At 37.6% G+C, this 18,059-nt stretch overlaps 1 protein-coding gene across 1 annotated transcript; it reads left to right on the forward strand.

The window, feature by feature from the left end:
• Positions 1-1,165: 1,165 nt before the first annotated feature.
• On the forward strand, positions 1,166-14,850 carry LOC149256572 (uncharacterized). The gene is made up of 4 exons (XM_089455407.1): positions 1,166-1,447; positions 1,544-1,863; positions 4,838-4,898; positions 14,710-14,850. Exons 1-4 carry the CDS (start codon positions 1,166-1,168, stop codon positions 14,848-14,850), a joined length of 804 nt encoding a protein of 267 aa, XP_089311533.1.
• Positions 14,851-18,059: the final 3,209 nt, after the last annotated feature.

Raw genomic sequence — 18,059 nt, forward strand, 5'->3', positions numbered from 1 at the left:
AATGGTGAGAGTTGTAGGAAGAAATTTATGGCACTCATGTAAGGAAATGTAAGGTGAATTTACAGGGGTTTCCCTTATAGTAGAATGGGGTAGCAGCCCAAGAAAATGCAAGAGATAAATCAATGCGAAGCCAAACCATCCTTGGAAGAATGGACGAAAAAGGAAAGATTGAAGAGTTGAAACGCTTGAGTGAAAAAAGCTATGGAAGCAAGGTCATCTACATACAAAACTCAATTATTAGAACTTAGCAATAAACCTTGCAAATAAAACCCACCCATCAAATAAGAAACAAGGACAGGGCTAAGAAGTTACCAAACAAGTCTCTGTAGGGCCATTTCTACCCATTATCGATAATAATGTGAAATGGTGAGAGTTGTAGTAAGAAGTTCATGGCACTCATTTAAGGAAATGTAAGGCGAAGTTACAAGGGTTTCCCTATAGCAAAATGAGGTAGCAGCTGAAGTAAATGCAACAGACAAATAAATGTGAACTAAGAGAAAGACCTTTTCTCAAAAAAGAAAGCCTAATTTTTGTACACCATTGGATCACCCAAATTCACTTGGAGTGTCCACGAATGTGGCCAAATGTACCCATGTTGTAGCTATGTGCCACTTCCTAGCTGAAAAAATACTATAGGTCCACGTGGTAAGTCCATGTGCCACCAAGAACCAAGTTCATTCAATTAATTGCTAAGGATTGGGTTAATATGTAAGATGCATAAATTTTGCGAGCAATGTGTTACAATGTAGTGACATGTTCTGCCCAAATAGCCATGTGTCAAAAGTAACCGGTGTTAAGTGCCCCATCACTCCTTCGTAGCAATCGAGGGTTGGTTTCCTCTTCACAACATATGCTCGCAGACTTTGCCTATATAAATGGCAAATCTTCCTGCCAACAAGACAACTATTAAATTTATGGTAAGTGTATTTATTTATTTTTTTTAATTATTATGTATCATAAAACACAAAGATTTCAACGACCAATAAAAAAATTAAAAATTTCATTGTCAGTTTTTTCCCTATATACCAAAAACCACCAACAATATAACACGGCGAACGGCGACACGTGTCCGATGAGTTGGTTCTTTCTTTGTGGAATATGAATATGAATAGGCTCGTTGCAAACCTTTTGCCGTGCATATCCATTTTAGCAAATTATGTCGACGATGAAGGGAAGCATGGGTGGGATGGGAGCGATCGTACCTCCTGTTGCAGCTGCACTGCATTTCGATGGAGCTTGCAGAGGCAATCGTGGCACTGCGGGCACTGGCTTCGTGCTCAGAGATGGTAACGGCAGAGTGATAGAGAGATTTTCCCGTCTTCTGGGCTACAATTTGACTAATAATGTAGCCGAATACAAGGCCCTCATTGCTGGGCTTCGACATGCTCTCGCTAACGGTATTTCAGATATTGTTGCCTATGGAGATAGCGAGCTCGTTTGCAACCAGGTAACTCTCTTGCTTCCTCCTGTCACTGAATTCTCGTTTTTCGGGCACCCAAACCAACGGCTCGGTGACTGTATATGAATGAATGGTTTGTTGCAGGTGAACGGGCAGTACCGTGTGAGGGATCGGAGGCTTGAAAGGTATTACAACACCGTATTACAGCTCCAACGCAGATTTCAAACATGTAGGGTTCTGCATGTGTCTCGGGAGCAGAATAACGAAGCAGATCGCCTGGCAAACCGCGGAATCGACGACGATCCAATAGATGAGTGTACCGACGAAATCTTGCGGCGCTGCAGAACTCCGCAGGGAGCCATGAACTACGTTCTTGAAAAGCGGTGCGAGGGTTTTTCTCAGCTATGCTTTATTCTAGATACCATTCAACAAAATTTACCGGACTCCTACGCCTCTGTTCAGCAGTGGTGTCGTCAAATAGGAAACCTAACAGAAATGAATGATGATAATCCAGTACAATACTAGGATTTATCTCTGGATTTATAGGGTTTATCTGGACTGGCGATGGTTAGAAATTAAATGCAAATCATCGTCCCTCATATATCCTTGTCTCAGTGTTTGGGTCACTTCGACAAAAAGTCGTTATGCTTGCAGGCAGCGGATTTTTGGGTTTTTTACACGTTCATATGGGATGATGCTGATCTAGTTGGAATGAAGTTGACTGGTGCCTCTTCGTTTTGAAAAGGATGGTAAAGTATTTGATCATGAAGAATAAGTTTACAGAGGAATTGCGTGTAATTTTCCTGGCCAAAATAGTACTTTTTCAATAAATTCGCCGTCTACTAGGGGCGAATTTGGATAATTGTATGCTCGGTATAACTGCCTCAAATTTTGTGTCATATTTCGGAATACAGTTGCAATATTTATCTTGTGATTTTTATTAGTGGATTTACTTAATAGATGGCATAGGAATAATTGCTTCCAGTTTTTGTGCCATAATGGCTGGATACAGTTTCAATATTTATGGAATGATTTTTTGTTATTAAGTTTGATAGGAAAATTTCTTAAAATTAAAATGTTTGTTCATACTCAGTAAATAATATATTTATCATTAGTTATTGTCCGTCATAATTTAAATAACATATTTACCATTAATTATTGTCTGCCATAATTTAAAGAAGTATTTGCATAAATTATGTTATTATAAGTATTTGCATACATTATGCTATTATATCCACTTCAGCATGGTATTTACCTATTAGATTTTGTTTTGACTAATTATTTTAACCCAAAAAAAATTGCAACTTCTACATAATTTAATATTATGAACTGAATTTTATTATGTTTTATTAATACTTAAAACTATTTATCTGGATTTTCAACTAGCAATGGATTTGGCAAGATTTTCTTGTACCCATGAGGGAGTCATTGCGGTGATACATGACGATTATCCAAGACTCTTTTAGCTTCATCCAGGAAGGGACAACGGTGGAGGGCATGATTGCCTTCACACAGTCTGTAAGGAAATTTAGATTTTCCTTTCTGTCTGGTGACTTTGCTTTCACTAGTTGACGATGTACTTTCAACATGATCGTGAGAGGTTGACGACACCGGATTGTGCAAGCGGGGAGACCAGTCCCTTAGGATTCGTGGGATGCAAGGACAATCTCGGTGATAGTGGTGTCCTTTGCAGATGACACATGGAGATTTAGTTTTGGATGGTGCAGTGTGTGGATTTTCGCTAGACGATGTACGATTGCCCCTTTTTGCCATTGGCTCCTTCTTCTTCTTCTCCTTCCCCTTCTTCTTCTTCTCAGTTACTTGGTTTTTAGTTTTACTATCTTTACCAAGCAAAAAGGAAGAAGGAGAGGGAGAGACAAACGAAGTAGAAGGTTGCGGGGAAACTTTGGTATCATCTAGTTATTGATTTGATTGTTCAGGAATTACGGTGCTTTGAATGACAGAGGTCGAGAAAAGCCATACCGGCAGGCCAATTGTCAGTCCTGGAAGGGACAATGTGGCCATATGAGACGTACCAACATCTCCCTAAGAGGAGAAAGGACTAGGATTTCCCCCAAGGGGAAATCCTTGGTTGGTGGACTCCATTTTCTCAACCTAAGACCAACGAGGGAACAGTGACATTATTTTGATTAAAATAAATTTTCGATGCTTTGACACAACTTGCTTTTTCAATTTTTAAGAGTCGAGAAAAAGCTAAAGATGACTCTAGTCGCCTTCGATTTTTAATGAGCCTGAAGTGACAAGTGCTCATATGGACATTTTCCTTTAAGGAGTCTGAAAGGGAATGAAAGAGACTGCTCTGGAAATCTAGACAGAGGGATTACCAAACCAATCGCAAAACTACAGAATAATTTTTACTGTACGGCAGCGAATCTTCCCGAATGTTGTGTTCAGTGCATTGCGATCGATAGGGCGACAGACATGGCTTCTTAAGGATAAAGGATATAGCCTATTGTGGTATCCCAATATATACTCGATGGTACGTGGGAGCACAAGTCTGTACTGGCACTTGTCGTCTCAAAGAGGAGGAATCACCCAACCTACGATGAAAGTGACAGTTACCAGGCTTTACGATGCCGGAATATGTCTCTAGCCTAGACTTCTAGATGTTGTGCATTAGGTTCCAAATCGTTTTTATGTTCATTAAGTTTATTTTATAGTTGATCTTTCTTAAGAAGTTTGCCTTTAAGGTTCACCGTGTGATGTAGATATACAATTCCTAAAATGCAATCTAAGATGATAAACAATCATTTAATCTTCTTTTTGCAATGAAAATCCTAGCTACTAAGGAAAGAGAAATGAAATCCTTTTAGCATAGAGCAGAGAGCACACACTAGATGCATTGTCCTAAATCAAAATCAACAAGCAGTATAAATTCAAATGCACGTGCATGTATTTGTTTTCCGCTTTCTTAATGTGTGAATGACAAAAATAATGCAAAATACAAATTTGAATTATTTCTTCTTTCAGAGCGACAGTACTAACGATTTTCTTTTCAAAAAATGAAAAGGAGACAAGACGACACTTTACAATTTTGAATTGAAAACTACTTTCAAAACTTGAAATACTACTAATTCAGATCAAATACGAGAGTAACAGTACAATAGACTATCAATAACAGTAGGATTCTTTTCTTTGACTGAAAACGACACTTGCGACACTTCCAAATCAAAAGACTACAGTTTGATTAAGCTACTTCTTTGTAAAAGAGAACTGTAAATGGCACACAATACATAAAACATTCACAATTATTTGTACAATAGAGGTTGGATGATGCAAAGAAGGGAGTTTCAACAGTGGTCTACTGATCACAAACAACAAAACTCTGAATAAAACTGAAGACAGTGAAGAAAAAACCAAAATCTAGAGGCAAATCTAGTCTTTTCTGATCATCGCACCTGTAACACAGGGAAACAGGGATGCATCCCACCTACTGCACACGGGAGGTGTGATGCATCCAGATTTCCTAAAGGAGAGGGTGAGATGGTCAAGGAACGAGACTTTAACTTGGTTTTTGGTCACAGTTTGCAATTTAGTTCAAGGATTTAGGCCGAGCAAATGATAGTCAGTAACTACAAAGTATAGGGCTGATGTTGGGTCCCTATAATACTAGTGATTACCCCATTACTATTGTAGTTGTATCCCTTATTAATATTTTTTTGCCCCTATTGTCCCCATATTGTTATTACTATGCCCCATAGAATCCCTCTATTGTTATTTTTGTGGCTTTATATTATTATTGCTAGGTTGGCTGGGTTATATTATGACTTCTTAGACTCCTATATATAGAAAGGAGGTTTTGTCATTTGAAGCATCCAAGAATTTCTCATTTATGTAATGTAAAGGAGGTTGCCCCCTCAAAGAGGCTGAATTCTAAGGCTTGGATCTCTCTTTTCTATCTTTTTGTGAGCTGGTTTCATAACATTTGGTATCAGAGCTTTGGATTCTAGGGTTTCGCTGCTCCAAACAGGTCATCATGGCATTTTCGCTATAAATTTTTTTCTGTGATGTTTCAGAAGCTAAAAAAAACCCATTTGAGAAGAAATCGCGCTGAATCTCGGATCTAAATTTCAGAGCTTTTCGCGCTATATTTGCGGAGATATGATCTGAGGAAGTTGGTCTTTGTGCAGACTCCTGAATTACATTCCAAACAGGTGACCTGGGGAAATCGTCATAACTTTCCCTCTGAGCATCGGATTGAAATTTCGTAAGAAGGTGCAAAAAGAGGATGTAATTTAGTTTCTTTTGTATCTTTTTTAGATCCAAAATTCGAAACAGTGACTCGTGGCACATCGTACAAGTTCGCTCTACTGAACTAGTCTATAACCAAGTCATCTTGGGAGATTGTGCATAAATCTTCCTTGGAGAATCCAACTTAGATCAGACTGGTGGCATCGGAAAGAGGACACAGAGGGCTACTACAGGTTGCAATTTTAGAACTGGATGATCCAAAATTGCAGAGATACATCAGATTCAATATCAAGCTTCTACAAAGTGAAAAAAGGTGTGTAGTTTTTTTAAATTTTTGCATAAGCTTGGTTTGAAAAATTAGTTTGAATTGGTAATTGATGCCCCGAGGAAAGAAAATGAAAACATGTAGTAAGCAACCTGAAATATCTAGCATGACTTATGAAGAAGAGGAAGAAATGCAACATGACATATCAAAATTACGAGACCAAGTGCAACAAGTGTCACTTGCACAAAAAGCAACAGAATCTAAGATGGATGGTTTAAAGAAAGATGTAGAAGCTAAGATGGATGGTTTAAAGAAAGGTGTAGAAGCTAAGATGGATTGTTTAAAGAAATGCATAGAATCTAATATGGATGACATGGAAGCTAAGATGAATGGCATGGACGGTAAATTGATGGCATGGATGATAAGATGGAAGAATTGAAGATAAATATGAATAAGTTGCTACAAGAAATGGTCACTAATGGTGAAAGGGTAGTAAAGGAAACTCATGATGAGAACAAAAGAAATGTTAATCATGATTCCATAGACTCTAATGTTGGATCGAAGACCCACCATATTCCAAAAATCGATATGAGGAAGTTTGATGGCAAGGATCCCACAACATGGATATTACAGATGGAGCAATTTTTCGATCTCGATAATGTGCAAAACACACAAAAGGTATGTATTGCAACTTTATATTTGGAACCAAATCAGTTTGTATGGTATCAATGGATTTGCTCTCATAAACAAATTATCACTTGGGCAAATTTTATGGAAGAATTGACAACACATTATGAGGATACAAAAAGCAACACTTTTTTAGCTAATTGATAAGTCTCAAACAAAAGGGTTCAATAATGGAGCACATTGAGGAGTTCCAAAAATTGAACATAAGGGTAAAAAATATTCGAGAGGAGCATAGGATTGATGTGTTCATAGAGACTTTAAAGGATAATATCCAACATGAGGTTTGCCTTTGGGAACCTGATTCATTAGAGAAGGCATTCAGGTTAGCAAGAAAAATGGAAAGCAAAATTATGGCAACCAGGAAGCATACCACTCACAACTATAAGGATGGAAGTGTTGTTGCCCCTAGTCTTCCACAATCTATAAGGTTGACACCACAACAATTGGAAGAAAAAAGAGCAAAAGGGCTTTGTTACAGTTGTGATAGCAAATACACTAAAGGTCATAAGTGTGCTGAGAAGATATTATTCTACATAGATTGTGAAGAGCAAGAAGAAAAGAAGCAAGAAAGGTCAAAGGAAGAGGATATACTCCAGGAACAAAGGCTAGATAAAGAAGAAATGAATCCGACCATACCTTGTAATGCATTGGCAGGAATTACCACTCTTCAAACCATCAAGATAGAAGGACAAATCAAGAAGAAAAAGGTAATAGTGTTGATTGATTCAGGAAGTACCCACAATTTTATTCATTGTAAGATAGCAAAAGAATTGAATTGCTTCTTATATCCAGCACCAGAGTGTCAAGTGATGGTTGCAAATGGAGGAACAATAAATTGCTTTGGAAAGTGCCATAATATCAAGCTATCCATGGGAGAAGATGTATTGACTAGCCCAATGCTTTCCATTCCAATGGGAGGTGCTGATGTTGTACTAGGAGTCCAATGGCTACAATCCTTGGGTACAATAGCTTTTAATTTTCAAGAACTTTTCATGAAATTTTCTGTGGAAGGAAAGGAAGTTGAATTAAGGGGTATTGCAGGGAAATCAGGAAAGATAATCAGCTCTAATGGTATGAAAAAGCTTCTAGAAAAGGAACAAAGAGGTGTAATTGCACAATTATGTTCGCTAGATGTTTCCACATTTGAATCATCTATTTCTCCAGATCTTCAAAAAGTCTTGGACAATCATTCCAAGGTATTTGAGACTCCCAAAGGTCTCCCACCTGTTCGTGATCATGATCATGCTATTCATCTGATTCCAGGAAGTGTTCCTCCAAACATCAGGCCGTACAGATATCCCTATTCCCAAAAGAGTGAAATTGAACGCATGGTTGCAGAAATGCTAGAGGTTGGTATAATTCAACTGAGTCAAAGTTCTTTCTCTGCTCCAGTAGTATTGGTGCACAAGAAGGATGGATCATGGCACATGTTTCCAGATTATAGGGAGCTCAACAAGCTCACTATTAAAGATAAGTTTCCCATTCCAGACATTGATGAATTACTGGATGAATTGCATGGATCAATTTACTTCACCAAGTTGGATCTTCGTTCAGGATATCATCAAATCAGAATGAAGACTGAAGACATTCCAAAAATAGCATTTAAAACTCATGAGGGTCATTATGAATTTTGGTCATGCCTTTTGGCCTTAGCAATGCACCTTCAACATTTCAAGGTTTGATGAATTCCATTTTCAAACCATTGCTTAGAAAATTTGTGTTAGTATTTTTTGATGATATACTAATCTATAGAAAGTCTTGGAAGGATCATGTTGAACATGTTGACAGGGTACTACAATTATTGGAGGAGAAACAATTATATGCAAAAAGCTCCAAATGCTTCTTTGGAGTACAAGAGGTGGAATATCTGGGTCATATTGCATCTCATGAAGGAGTTAGGTAGACCCTAGCAAAATTAAAGCCATTAAGGAATGGAAAATCCCCACATCCATAAAGCATCTACGAGGATTTCTCAGGTTGACAGGGTAATATCACAAGTTTGTTAAGAATTATGGGAGAATAGCAGCACCTCTAACAACATTATTGAAGAAAGATTCATTTTCATGGACTCCAGAAGCAACAAAAGCCTTCGAGCATCTTAAAGAGGCAAAGTGCCAAGCACCGGTCTTAGCTACACCAGACTTCACAAAAACCTTTATTATGGAATGTGATGCTTCAGGAAATGGAATTGGTGCTATTGCAATGCAAGATGAAAGACCCATTGCTTTCAAAATTTGTCCAATCAAGGGAAATTTTTTACACAAAGCTATTTATGAGAAGGAAATGTTGGCAATACTCCATGCACTTAAGAAATGGCGACCCTACCTAATGGGAAGACACTTCAAGGTAAAAACGGATCATGATAGCCTTAAATACTTTTTAGAACAAAGATTATCCTCTGAAAAGAAACAAAAGTGGGTCACAAAGATGTTGGGTTATGACTTTGAAATCATCTACAAAAAAGGGAAGCAAAATGTGGTGGTAGATGCACTCTCAAGAAAGGATGAGGATGTGGAAGAACTTTTGTGCGCCATTTCTATTATCCAACCAGATTGGATAAACGAAGCAAGGGAGGAATGGAAGAATGAAGAAGAAGTGTGGGCACTTATTCGAAAGTTACAACAAGACTCCAGTACGTCTGATACATTTAGCTGGCAAAATGATTCGTTATGGTACAAAGATCGCTTATACCTTTGTAATAATTCCCAGCTAAAACAAAAGATTCTTATGGAATTCCACACTTCTCCCTTAGGAGGGCACGCAAGAGTTTTAAAAACTTACCACAGGGTTAAGAAGGAATTTTTTTGGGAGGGCCTTAAATTAGATATTCAAAATTTTGTGGTAGAATTTTTGGTTTGTCAACAAAATAAAGTTGAAACAATTAAGACACTAGGTCTATTACAACCTTTATCCATTCCAAGCCAACGTTGGGAGGAGGTTTCAATGGATTTTATCACAGGTTTACCCAAGTCTGAGGGAAAGAGTGTCATCATGGTGGTAGTTGACAGACTTACCAATTATGCACACTTTTGTGCATTATCACATCCATTTAAAGCCAGTATAGTTTCTATTGCATTTATGGAAACAATTCAAAAGCTACATGGAAACCCAAAGATTATTGTAAGTGACAGAGATCCCATTTTCACTGGAAATTTTTGGACAGAATTATTTTCTTGTCTTGGTACTCAGTTATCTCATAGATCATCTTATCATCCTCAATCTGATGGGCAAACTAAGATAGTAAACAAATGTTTGGAAGGGTATCTTCGTTGCTTTGTATTTGATAAACAGACACAATGGGTCAAATGGTTGCCTTTGGCTGAATGGTGGTATAACACTTCCTTCCATATAGCAACAAAAATGACCCCATTTATGGCACTTTATGGATATCAGCCACCATCCATCACATCATATTTAAGAGAAAATTCTAAGGTTCAAGCAGTGTAACATCACATCGAACATCAACATGTCCTCCAACTCTTAAAGGATAACCTCGTGTTGGCACAGAATAAATGAAACAATAGGCAGATCAACATTGTAGTGAAAGAAGTTTTGATGTAGGTGATTGGGTATTCCTACAGCTACAACCATATAAGCAAATGTCCCTCAAGCAAGCTAAGAAGGATAATAAATTATCACCAAAGTATTATGGTCCGTACAAGGTGTTGCAAAAGATTGGTACTATGGCATACAAATTGGAGCTTTCTGCAACTTCTCGATTACACCCAGTTTTCCATGTTTCATGTTTAAAGAAGGTTATAGGCGACAAGCTCCCAGTTCAAACAATATTGCCAAAACTTGACAAGGAAGGAAAAATTATATTGGAACCAGAAGCAGTCATAGAAACATGAACTCGACAGTTACGAAATTGATCAATTTCAGAGTATCTTATCAAGTGGAAGAACTTATCTGCTGAAGATTCCACATGGGAGGATGAGAATGTTATACAGAAGCATCTAGAACTACTGAAGCGTTGAGGACAACACTTTTTTGAAGGAGAGGGGCATGTTGGGTTCCTATAATACTAGTGATTACCCCATTACTATTGTAGTTGTATCCCTTATTACTATTGTTGTGCCCCTATTGTCCCCATATTGTTATTACTGTGCCCCATAGAATCCCTCTATTGTTATTTTTGTGGCTTTATATTATTATTGTTAGGTCGGCTAGGTTATATTGTGACTCCTTAGACTCCTATATATAGAAAGGAGGTTTTGTCATTTGAAGCATCCAAGAATTTCTCATTTATGTAATGTAAAGGAGGTTGCCCCCTCGAAGAGGCTGAATTCTAAGGCGTGGATCTCTCTTTTCTATCTTTTTGTGAGCTGGTTTCATAATAGCTGATCTAATGAGGTTACTCAAGCTACCTCTAGGGAACTTAGGATGTGTGCAAGTCAATTGTTCAGTTCATAAGCAAACCCAGAGATTGACTGAAGTAGTGTTGATCTACTTTGCACATGCATAGCAAATGCAGTTCAAAGGCTAGCTGGCTTGACTTTAGGCACTGTTTGTGGTTTATGAAAAAAACAAATAGAGACAAGCAATCAAACTAATCACTCCCCAGCGGAGTTGCCATTTTGCTATCGGGAAATCTAGTGTCTATTCAGAGCTGCTAGTCCCACTAAGATGGGTAGCTATCTTAGAAACAAACAGATTAAAGTCACTTGTTTTTCCTTTACGAGAGAGAGATGAGAAAGAAGCAGCGAGTACCAACCTCAGTCTTCTACTTGGCTCCTCGCTTGTTTCCTTTCCCCTTTGATAGAATCTCGCCAATGCTTCCTTACTTGTCCAGCTTCAAAGAGCACCTATAGATTCACAGCAGCATAATACCATCAAAGCATAGAGATATTTCACTGTAAACAATATATGATCATATATATATTGAACATATAAATGCATATAACAGCACAATATTCAGAGATACACAAGAATATGGAGGAAAACTCAAATGGATTTATTAGTAAAAGTCGTAGAAGAGAGGATTACAACCACTTGGTCTGACCCATTGCCATCCTCCCAGCTTGAAAGCCCTCTTCACCTCACACAAAGCAAGATCACCCAACAATGTCTTCAAATAGAAACCAACAACACCTCTTTGCAAATTAACCAATTCCAACCTTTGGATCTCTTGGATGAGGGATCCATTTATATATATTTGCAGGGGGGTGAGTCAGCTTCTGGGATTTTGATTAGGTCAGCTCTCTGATAGTTCCTGGTTCCACATGGAGATTTTAGATCTCTTACTCATCCCTAGGCAAACTGAAAGAGGCAAGTGTCAAATGAGCAGTTTCTATAAGATTCTTGCACCTAGAAAACTGCTTGTGCCATTTGTCTGCTCTCACTCATCGCACCCCATAGAAGGGCTTTCCAGTATGCATCGCACTTTTTGCATCTGGTAGGTGAGATGCATTGCACCTTTAGCACTGGGCAGTCTGTATGGTCCTGCTTTGACCAGTTCTAAGTAGTTTTTCATGGAGAACTTTGAGGAGATGATGTAATCAGCTGACCTTGGTCCTTTAGGGTATGAAAAAACACTTTTAGTGACTTAGAAGCCCTTGGTTTATGGACATATGTGATTGGGGTTGCTGCCCAAATATGTCTATAAACCAGGCGGTAACTGACTACCTTGAGGTTGCCCCTAGGTAGTAACTGACTACCTTGGGGTTACCCCCCAGGTGGTAACTGACTACCTTGAGGTTGAGGATTTGGAATACTACCAGAAATCATATGGATTTGCTCTACATTCAACATTTGAGTTCTATTACTACCAGATGATAACTCTTGTTCAGTCAGTTAAGGAGTTGTTCTTGAAAAAGTACCAAAGAGTGACTGGTACCCTGAAGGAACAGAAGGGCCGCTGTATAAAAATGTTTTCGGTGATTGGGAAAACATATATGACTATCTTGACATGATCGATGAAGGATAATAACCTCTTGGTGTAGGATGAAAAGGAATTCGAGGTGGTGAAAAAATAAGACCCGGGTTTTCTAAAAAAATTGTCAATGATAAATACCAAGCATCACTCCTAAAAGGATTGTAGAACATTGATTCACGCTCCCTAAGATTTAAAGTTTGTTGGTTTTCGGGAAGAGTTACGTCTTCATCTGGACTAAGAAGTTTTTCAATAGAAATGAGGCCAGAAGGAAGATTTTGAGTAATGATATTTCTTACCCTAGGTGAACTAGGATCACTAGAAGTTGGAGTAACAAATCCTGAAGATGGTTCCAAAACAGTAGGTTCAGTGTCAGGCTCAGAAATTTCAGGTTCTTCAGCTAATTCATTAGAAGGAGAAATACTACCAGTAAATTTGGAAAATGAAATTGGCTCTTGAATATGCTCTGTTGTTTATATTTGATAATCAAGATGAAAAATTAGAGATGACTCTCCCACTTTTGGTGATCCAACTCTACTGTCACTAGGTGATACGAGAGTTTGCAGCCCTTCAAGTTGGCTTGGTGTATACTCAAGAGGTTTCCCCTGATGTCTACGAGATTGTCTCGGTAATTCGACTACGATTAAATATTAATTAATCACACGCAAACAAGGAAAATTTCAATAAAAACACCTAAAGTCTCTAAAGGAACAAACAACTGAATCACATGCCTAAAAAATCTAAGAGTTCAAACCACGCACAAACAATAACTTCCTGTACTAGAAACACTAGTTGGTGATGAAATCCAACTTAGTAGAAGTTTAATACAGAAAGGGTGGTTGTAACAGTTACCCTGACAACCTGTTTAATGAAACAGACTAGCACAAGTTTCTTCACAAAACCATCTCGAGTCAAGAGAACCCCCCAGAGAGTCCAAGTGAGTCTAGTCGACGTCTATTCTAGGTACAGTGAGATCTTTCCTTCACCGTCACCTTAGGAAATATTCTTAAGTTTATAGACACTAAGGTTACCAACAACAAAAAATACAACTGGGGGGACATTCAACGATTTGATTCTACGTGCAAGGGCAGAGTAACAAAGCTCAATCCCCTTGAAGGCTCCTCAACATGGTCAATCCGAGATTTACCATTTATAATACGCGTAGATCTTCTATCTTTCCCAATGAAACAGAATTGATTGTCTCAAAGGTTCAAACATGATCTCGTGATTGACTCCTTTAGGAGAAGCTTCCCAGAATGTATCAATTACAATTGGATTTATTTCCTACCACAAGATGTATCTAATTATTCCCTACTCCAAGATACTAGCCTAAGCTATATTGGTGATAAGAGCCCCAGAAATAGAAAAGATTACTAGATCAATTTTAATTAAGCGCTGCTTTTATGGGTTTTTCTTTAAGTCAATAGGTATGGAAATGAAACTTTGATGGTGTGAAGACTAGACTCCAAACACACTAAAAACAATGCGCCTAAAATGATAAGCAATTCGTTTTTCTTTCAATGAAATTATAGCTAAAAGAAAGAGTTCAAGAATGCAATTCTTTAAGAAACAATTCTTTCTTTCAACATGGAAATGGAAAGAAGATCTTTTTGTTTTTTAATAAGAACTCAAAACGAGACAAATAATTAATGCTCACAATAAATCCCTTTCACTTTTCAAAACTCGAAACTACAAAAAAAACAATTTGCTTCAAAAGAGATCTACAAGTTCTAGAAAAACACTCAAAACTACAAAAAACTAATTTTGAGATCTAAAAACTTTAAAAATCTAATTGAATAAAAGCTTCAATTATTTTTTGAGGACGTTTTACTTAGTTGTTTAGTAAACTAAGGATTCATTTTCACAGAATAACAAACCAATCAAAAAACATCCAGATATGTTTTCTTTTGTAAAAATGTAATTCAGAACTTATAACAATGTTTGTTCAAAGATTTGCAACGAGAAAACTAAATCTATTTCTCATGAAGGATAGATTTCACAACCAAGTCAGACTCATGAAGAAGACGAAAAGATACCAGGGTGATCTAAGGTTTCTCAAGCTTCTGGTCTTTGAGTCACTACAGAGACAAAGTGAAAACCACTTCAAGCATGCAAAACTTCTAGAAAATCATTCAAAACAAAAATACTATCGGAACTCACTCACAAGAGATTTTTGACAAGAAAAATACAGATTTGGGTAGACACTAAAAATCCTAAATCAAGCCTAGACTTAACTAGAAGAAGATATCTTAACGTTTTCAAAAAAATTTACAGGATCCGCAGGCTCCAGAAGCAACAGATGTGGTCCTGCACTGTTTACTCAAGGAAAATGTGGAGATGTCCACATTGTCTGTGAAGACAAAGTGCGGTCCCCAGAAAACTTCATACAAAACAAAAATACTTCATGATTTTTGAAAGCTACCCAAGCCAGTATACATCAATCAAAAACCAGAAAAACAGTTTTCTCAAGTCAAAACAAAGGAAAACCAAAAAACAAATACTTTCCCCAATGGAGTCACCAATTTGTTGGCTGGATAAATTGATCTTGCGGACAAGACCGATCTCCCTAGTATCAAAAGATAGTCTAGCAACAAATAGACAAACAAACTTATCTTTCTCTAGACATATGCGATTTATAAGTAAATACAACAAAGGTGTTAAGATCCTACCTTAGGTCTAGTGCTTGTTCGTAGTAGTCATCCTCGAGTCGTTCGAAAGAGTTACCTTTGAAGACTCGCAATCACAAACAAGCAAACATTAAATAACACTTGCATAGAAAATATTATAAATAATGCCTATTATGGTGATCAAGGAATCCATAAAATAAACAATAAATTAACAGATTATTGAGAAAAACAAATATATTTGTATTAACTTTGAATAGTAGAAGAACTTTACAGCCTTTTCAGCCTTGATGTTGAACAAGTTCTTCCTGGGGTCGGAAACAGGAATTTCCTTTACTTTGACAAGTCTTGCACTCTTCCAAATGAGATACATAGAGGTATGTAATCTCTTCTCATAAAAACTCAACTAAAGAAGACTAAGTTCCAACAACATTTTACCTCAAAAAATACTAAGCTTCTAAATCTAACCAGTTAACCAGCTCAATGCTTCTTTTCTTAGAGAAGAGGAGGAGGTTAAGCTCCACCTATGAAGGGATAGAATCCTCTTTCAAAGGAATAAGCTCCTCACATCAAGGGGTTAGTTCCTTAAGGTATGGGTTACTTGAACCTTAAAAGAGCGAACTTGCCACCTCAAGATTCCTTCAAGAAGCTTCTAGAAATCACTGGAAGTGAGTTTTTTCAGAGTATACTTGCGCCTTTTTAACTTTTATGAAGGTCTGCACCTTTAACACAGAGACAGTGTGGTTAGGTGTGCCGGATACATGACCATTAGGTGCGGGACCGCAAGTAAGACAAAGAGAAAGTGTGGAACCAGAGTTTTAAAAACTTTTAAGAGCTTTTCTCTTATTTTCAAGACTTGATACGAGGAACTGATGTTTTAGACTTGCAAAAGAGGAAAGTATGAATGGTAATGAACTCACACAGATAACAGAATGTCAAGGTGACAATTTTCAGTGCAACATGGTTCAATACCCAAATACTAAAATGGAGCCCCATAACCATACTCGCCACTTATATGATTGCTACAGTCCAAACATCTTACCCCATTACAAGGTATGCATTGGGAAGGCAAACTATCCTCTGAACAACAAGTGAAAAAGGAAAGAGTGAAGAGTCAAAATGCTAGAGTGAAAAAAGCTATGGAAGCAAGGTCATTTGCATACAAAACTCAATTATTAGAACTTAGCAATAAACCTTGCAAATAAAACCCACCCATCAAATAAGAAACAAGGACAGGGCTGAGAAGTTACCAAACAAGTCTCTGTAGGGCCATTTCAACCCATTATCGACAATGATGTGAATTGGTGAGACTTGTAGGAAGAAGTTCATGGCACTCATATAAGGAAATGTAAGGCGAAGTTACAGGGGTTTCCCCTATAGTAGAATGGGGTAGCGGCCCAAGAAAATGCAAGAGATAAATTAATGTGAAGCCAAACTATCCTTGGAAGAACGGGCGAAAAAGGAATGATTGAAGAGTTGAAACCCTTGAGTGAAAAAAGCTATGGAAGCAAGGTCATCTACATACAAAACTCAATTATTAGAACTTAGCAATAAACCTTGCAAATAAAACCCACCCATCAAATAAGAAACAAGGACAGGGCTAAGAAGTTACCAAACAAGTCTCTGTAGGGCCATTTCAACCCATTATCAATGATAATGTGAAGTGGTGAGAGTTGTAGGAAGAAGTTCATGGCACTCATGTAAGGAAATGTAAGGCAAAGTTACAGGGGTTTCCCCTATAGCGGAATGGGGTAGCGACCCAAGCAAATGCAACATATGAATCAATGTGAAGCCAAACTATCCCTGGAACAACGGGTGAAAAAGGAAAGATTGAAGAGTCGAAACCCTAGAGTGAAAAAAGCTATGGAAGCAGGGTCATTTGCATACAAAACTCAATTATTAGAACTTGGAAATAAACCTTGCAAATAAAACCCACCCATCAAATAAGAAACAAGGACAGGGCTAAGAAGTTACCAAACAAGTCTCTGTAGGGCCATTTCAACCCATTATCGATAATAATGTGAAATGGTGAGAGTTGTAGTAAGAAGTTCATGGCACTCATGTAAGGAAATGTAAGGCGAAGTTACAGGGGTTTCCCCTATAGCAGAATGGGGTAACGGCCCAAGCAAATGCAATAGATGAATTAATGTGAAGCCAAACTATCCTTGGAACAACAGGTGAAAAAGGAATGATTGAAGAGTCGAAACCCTAGAGTGAAAAAAGCTATGGAAGCAGGGTCATCTGCATACAAAACTCAATTATTAGAACTTGGAAATAAACCTTACAAATAAAATCCACCCATCAAATAAGAAACAAGGACAAGGCTGAGAAGTTACCAAACAAATCTCTATAGGATTGTCCATTGTCGACAATAAGGAGAAATGGTGAGACTTGGAAGAAGTTCATGGCACTCACGGTAAGGAAATCTAAGGCAAAGTTACAAGGTTTTCCTGTAGCAAAATCAGGCCGTGGCTGAAGTAAATGCAAAAGACAAATAAATGTGAACTAAGAGAAAGAACTTTTCTCAAAAAAGAAAACCTAATTTTTGTACACCATTGGATCACCCAAATTCACTTGGAGTGTCTACGAATGTGCCCAAATGTACCCATGTTGTAGCTATGTGCCACTTCATAGCTCGAAAAATGCTATAGGTCCACGTGGTAAGTCCATGTGCCACCAAGAACCAAGTTCGTTCAATTAATTGCTAAGGATTAGGTTAATATGTAAGATGCATAAATTTTGCGAGCAATGTGTTACAATGTAGTGACATGTTCTGCCCAAATAGCCATGTGTCAAAAGTAACCGGTGTTAAGTGCCCCATCACTCCGTAGTAGCAATCGAGGATTGGTTTCCTCTTCACAACATATGCTCGCAGACTTTGCCTATATAAATGGCAAATCTTCCTGCTAACAAAACAACTATTAAATTTATGGTAAATGTATTTATTTATGTTTTTTTAAATTATTATATATATATATATAGATATATATCATAAAACAC

Source organism: Pinus tabuliformis, chromosome 7 (genome assembly GCF_031772625.1).
Source record: "Pinus tabuliformis cultivar Carrire ecotype Pingquan chromosome 7, CPIR1, whole genome shotgun sequence".
Taxonomy (NCBI): Eukaryota; Viridiplantae; Streptophyta; class Pinopsida; order Pinales; family Pinaceae; genus Pinus; species Pinus tabuliformis.

Bases quoted from the DNA above. Each gene is read 5' to 3' on its own strand.
- LOC149256572 (XM_089455407.1), top strand. From the start codon at position 1,166: ATGAAGGGAAGCATGGGTGGGATGGGAGCGATCGTACCTCCTGTTGCA. The intron at 1,864-4,837 runs GTGGTGTCGTCA...ACAGGGAAACAG, and splicing joins TCCTACGCCTCTGTTCAGCA to GGATGCATCCCACCTACTGC. The intron at 4,899-14,709 runs GTGAGATGGTCA...AAAAATTTACAG, and splicing joins CAGATTTCCTAAAGGAGAGG to GATCCGCAGGCTCCAGAAGC.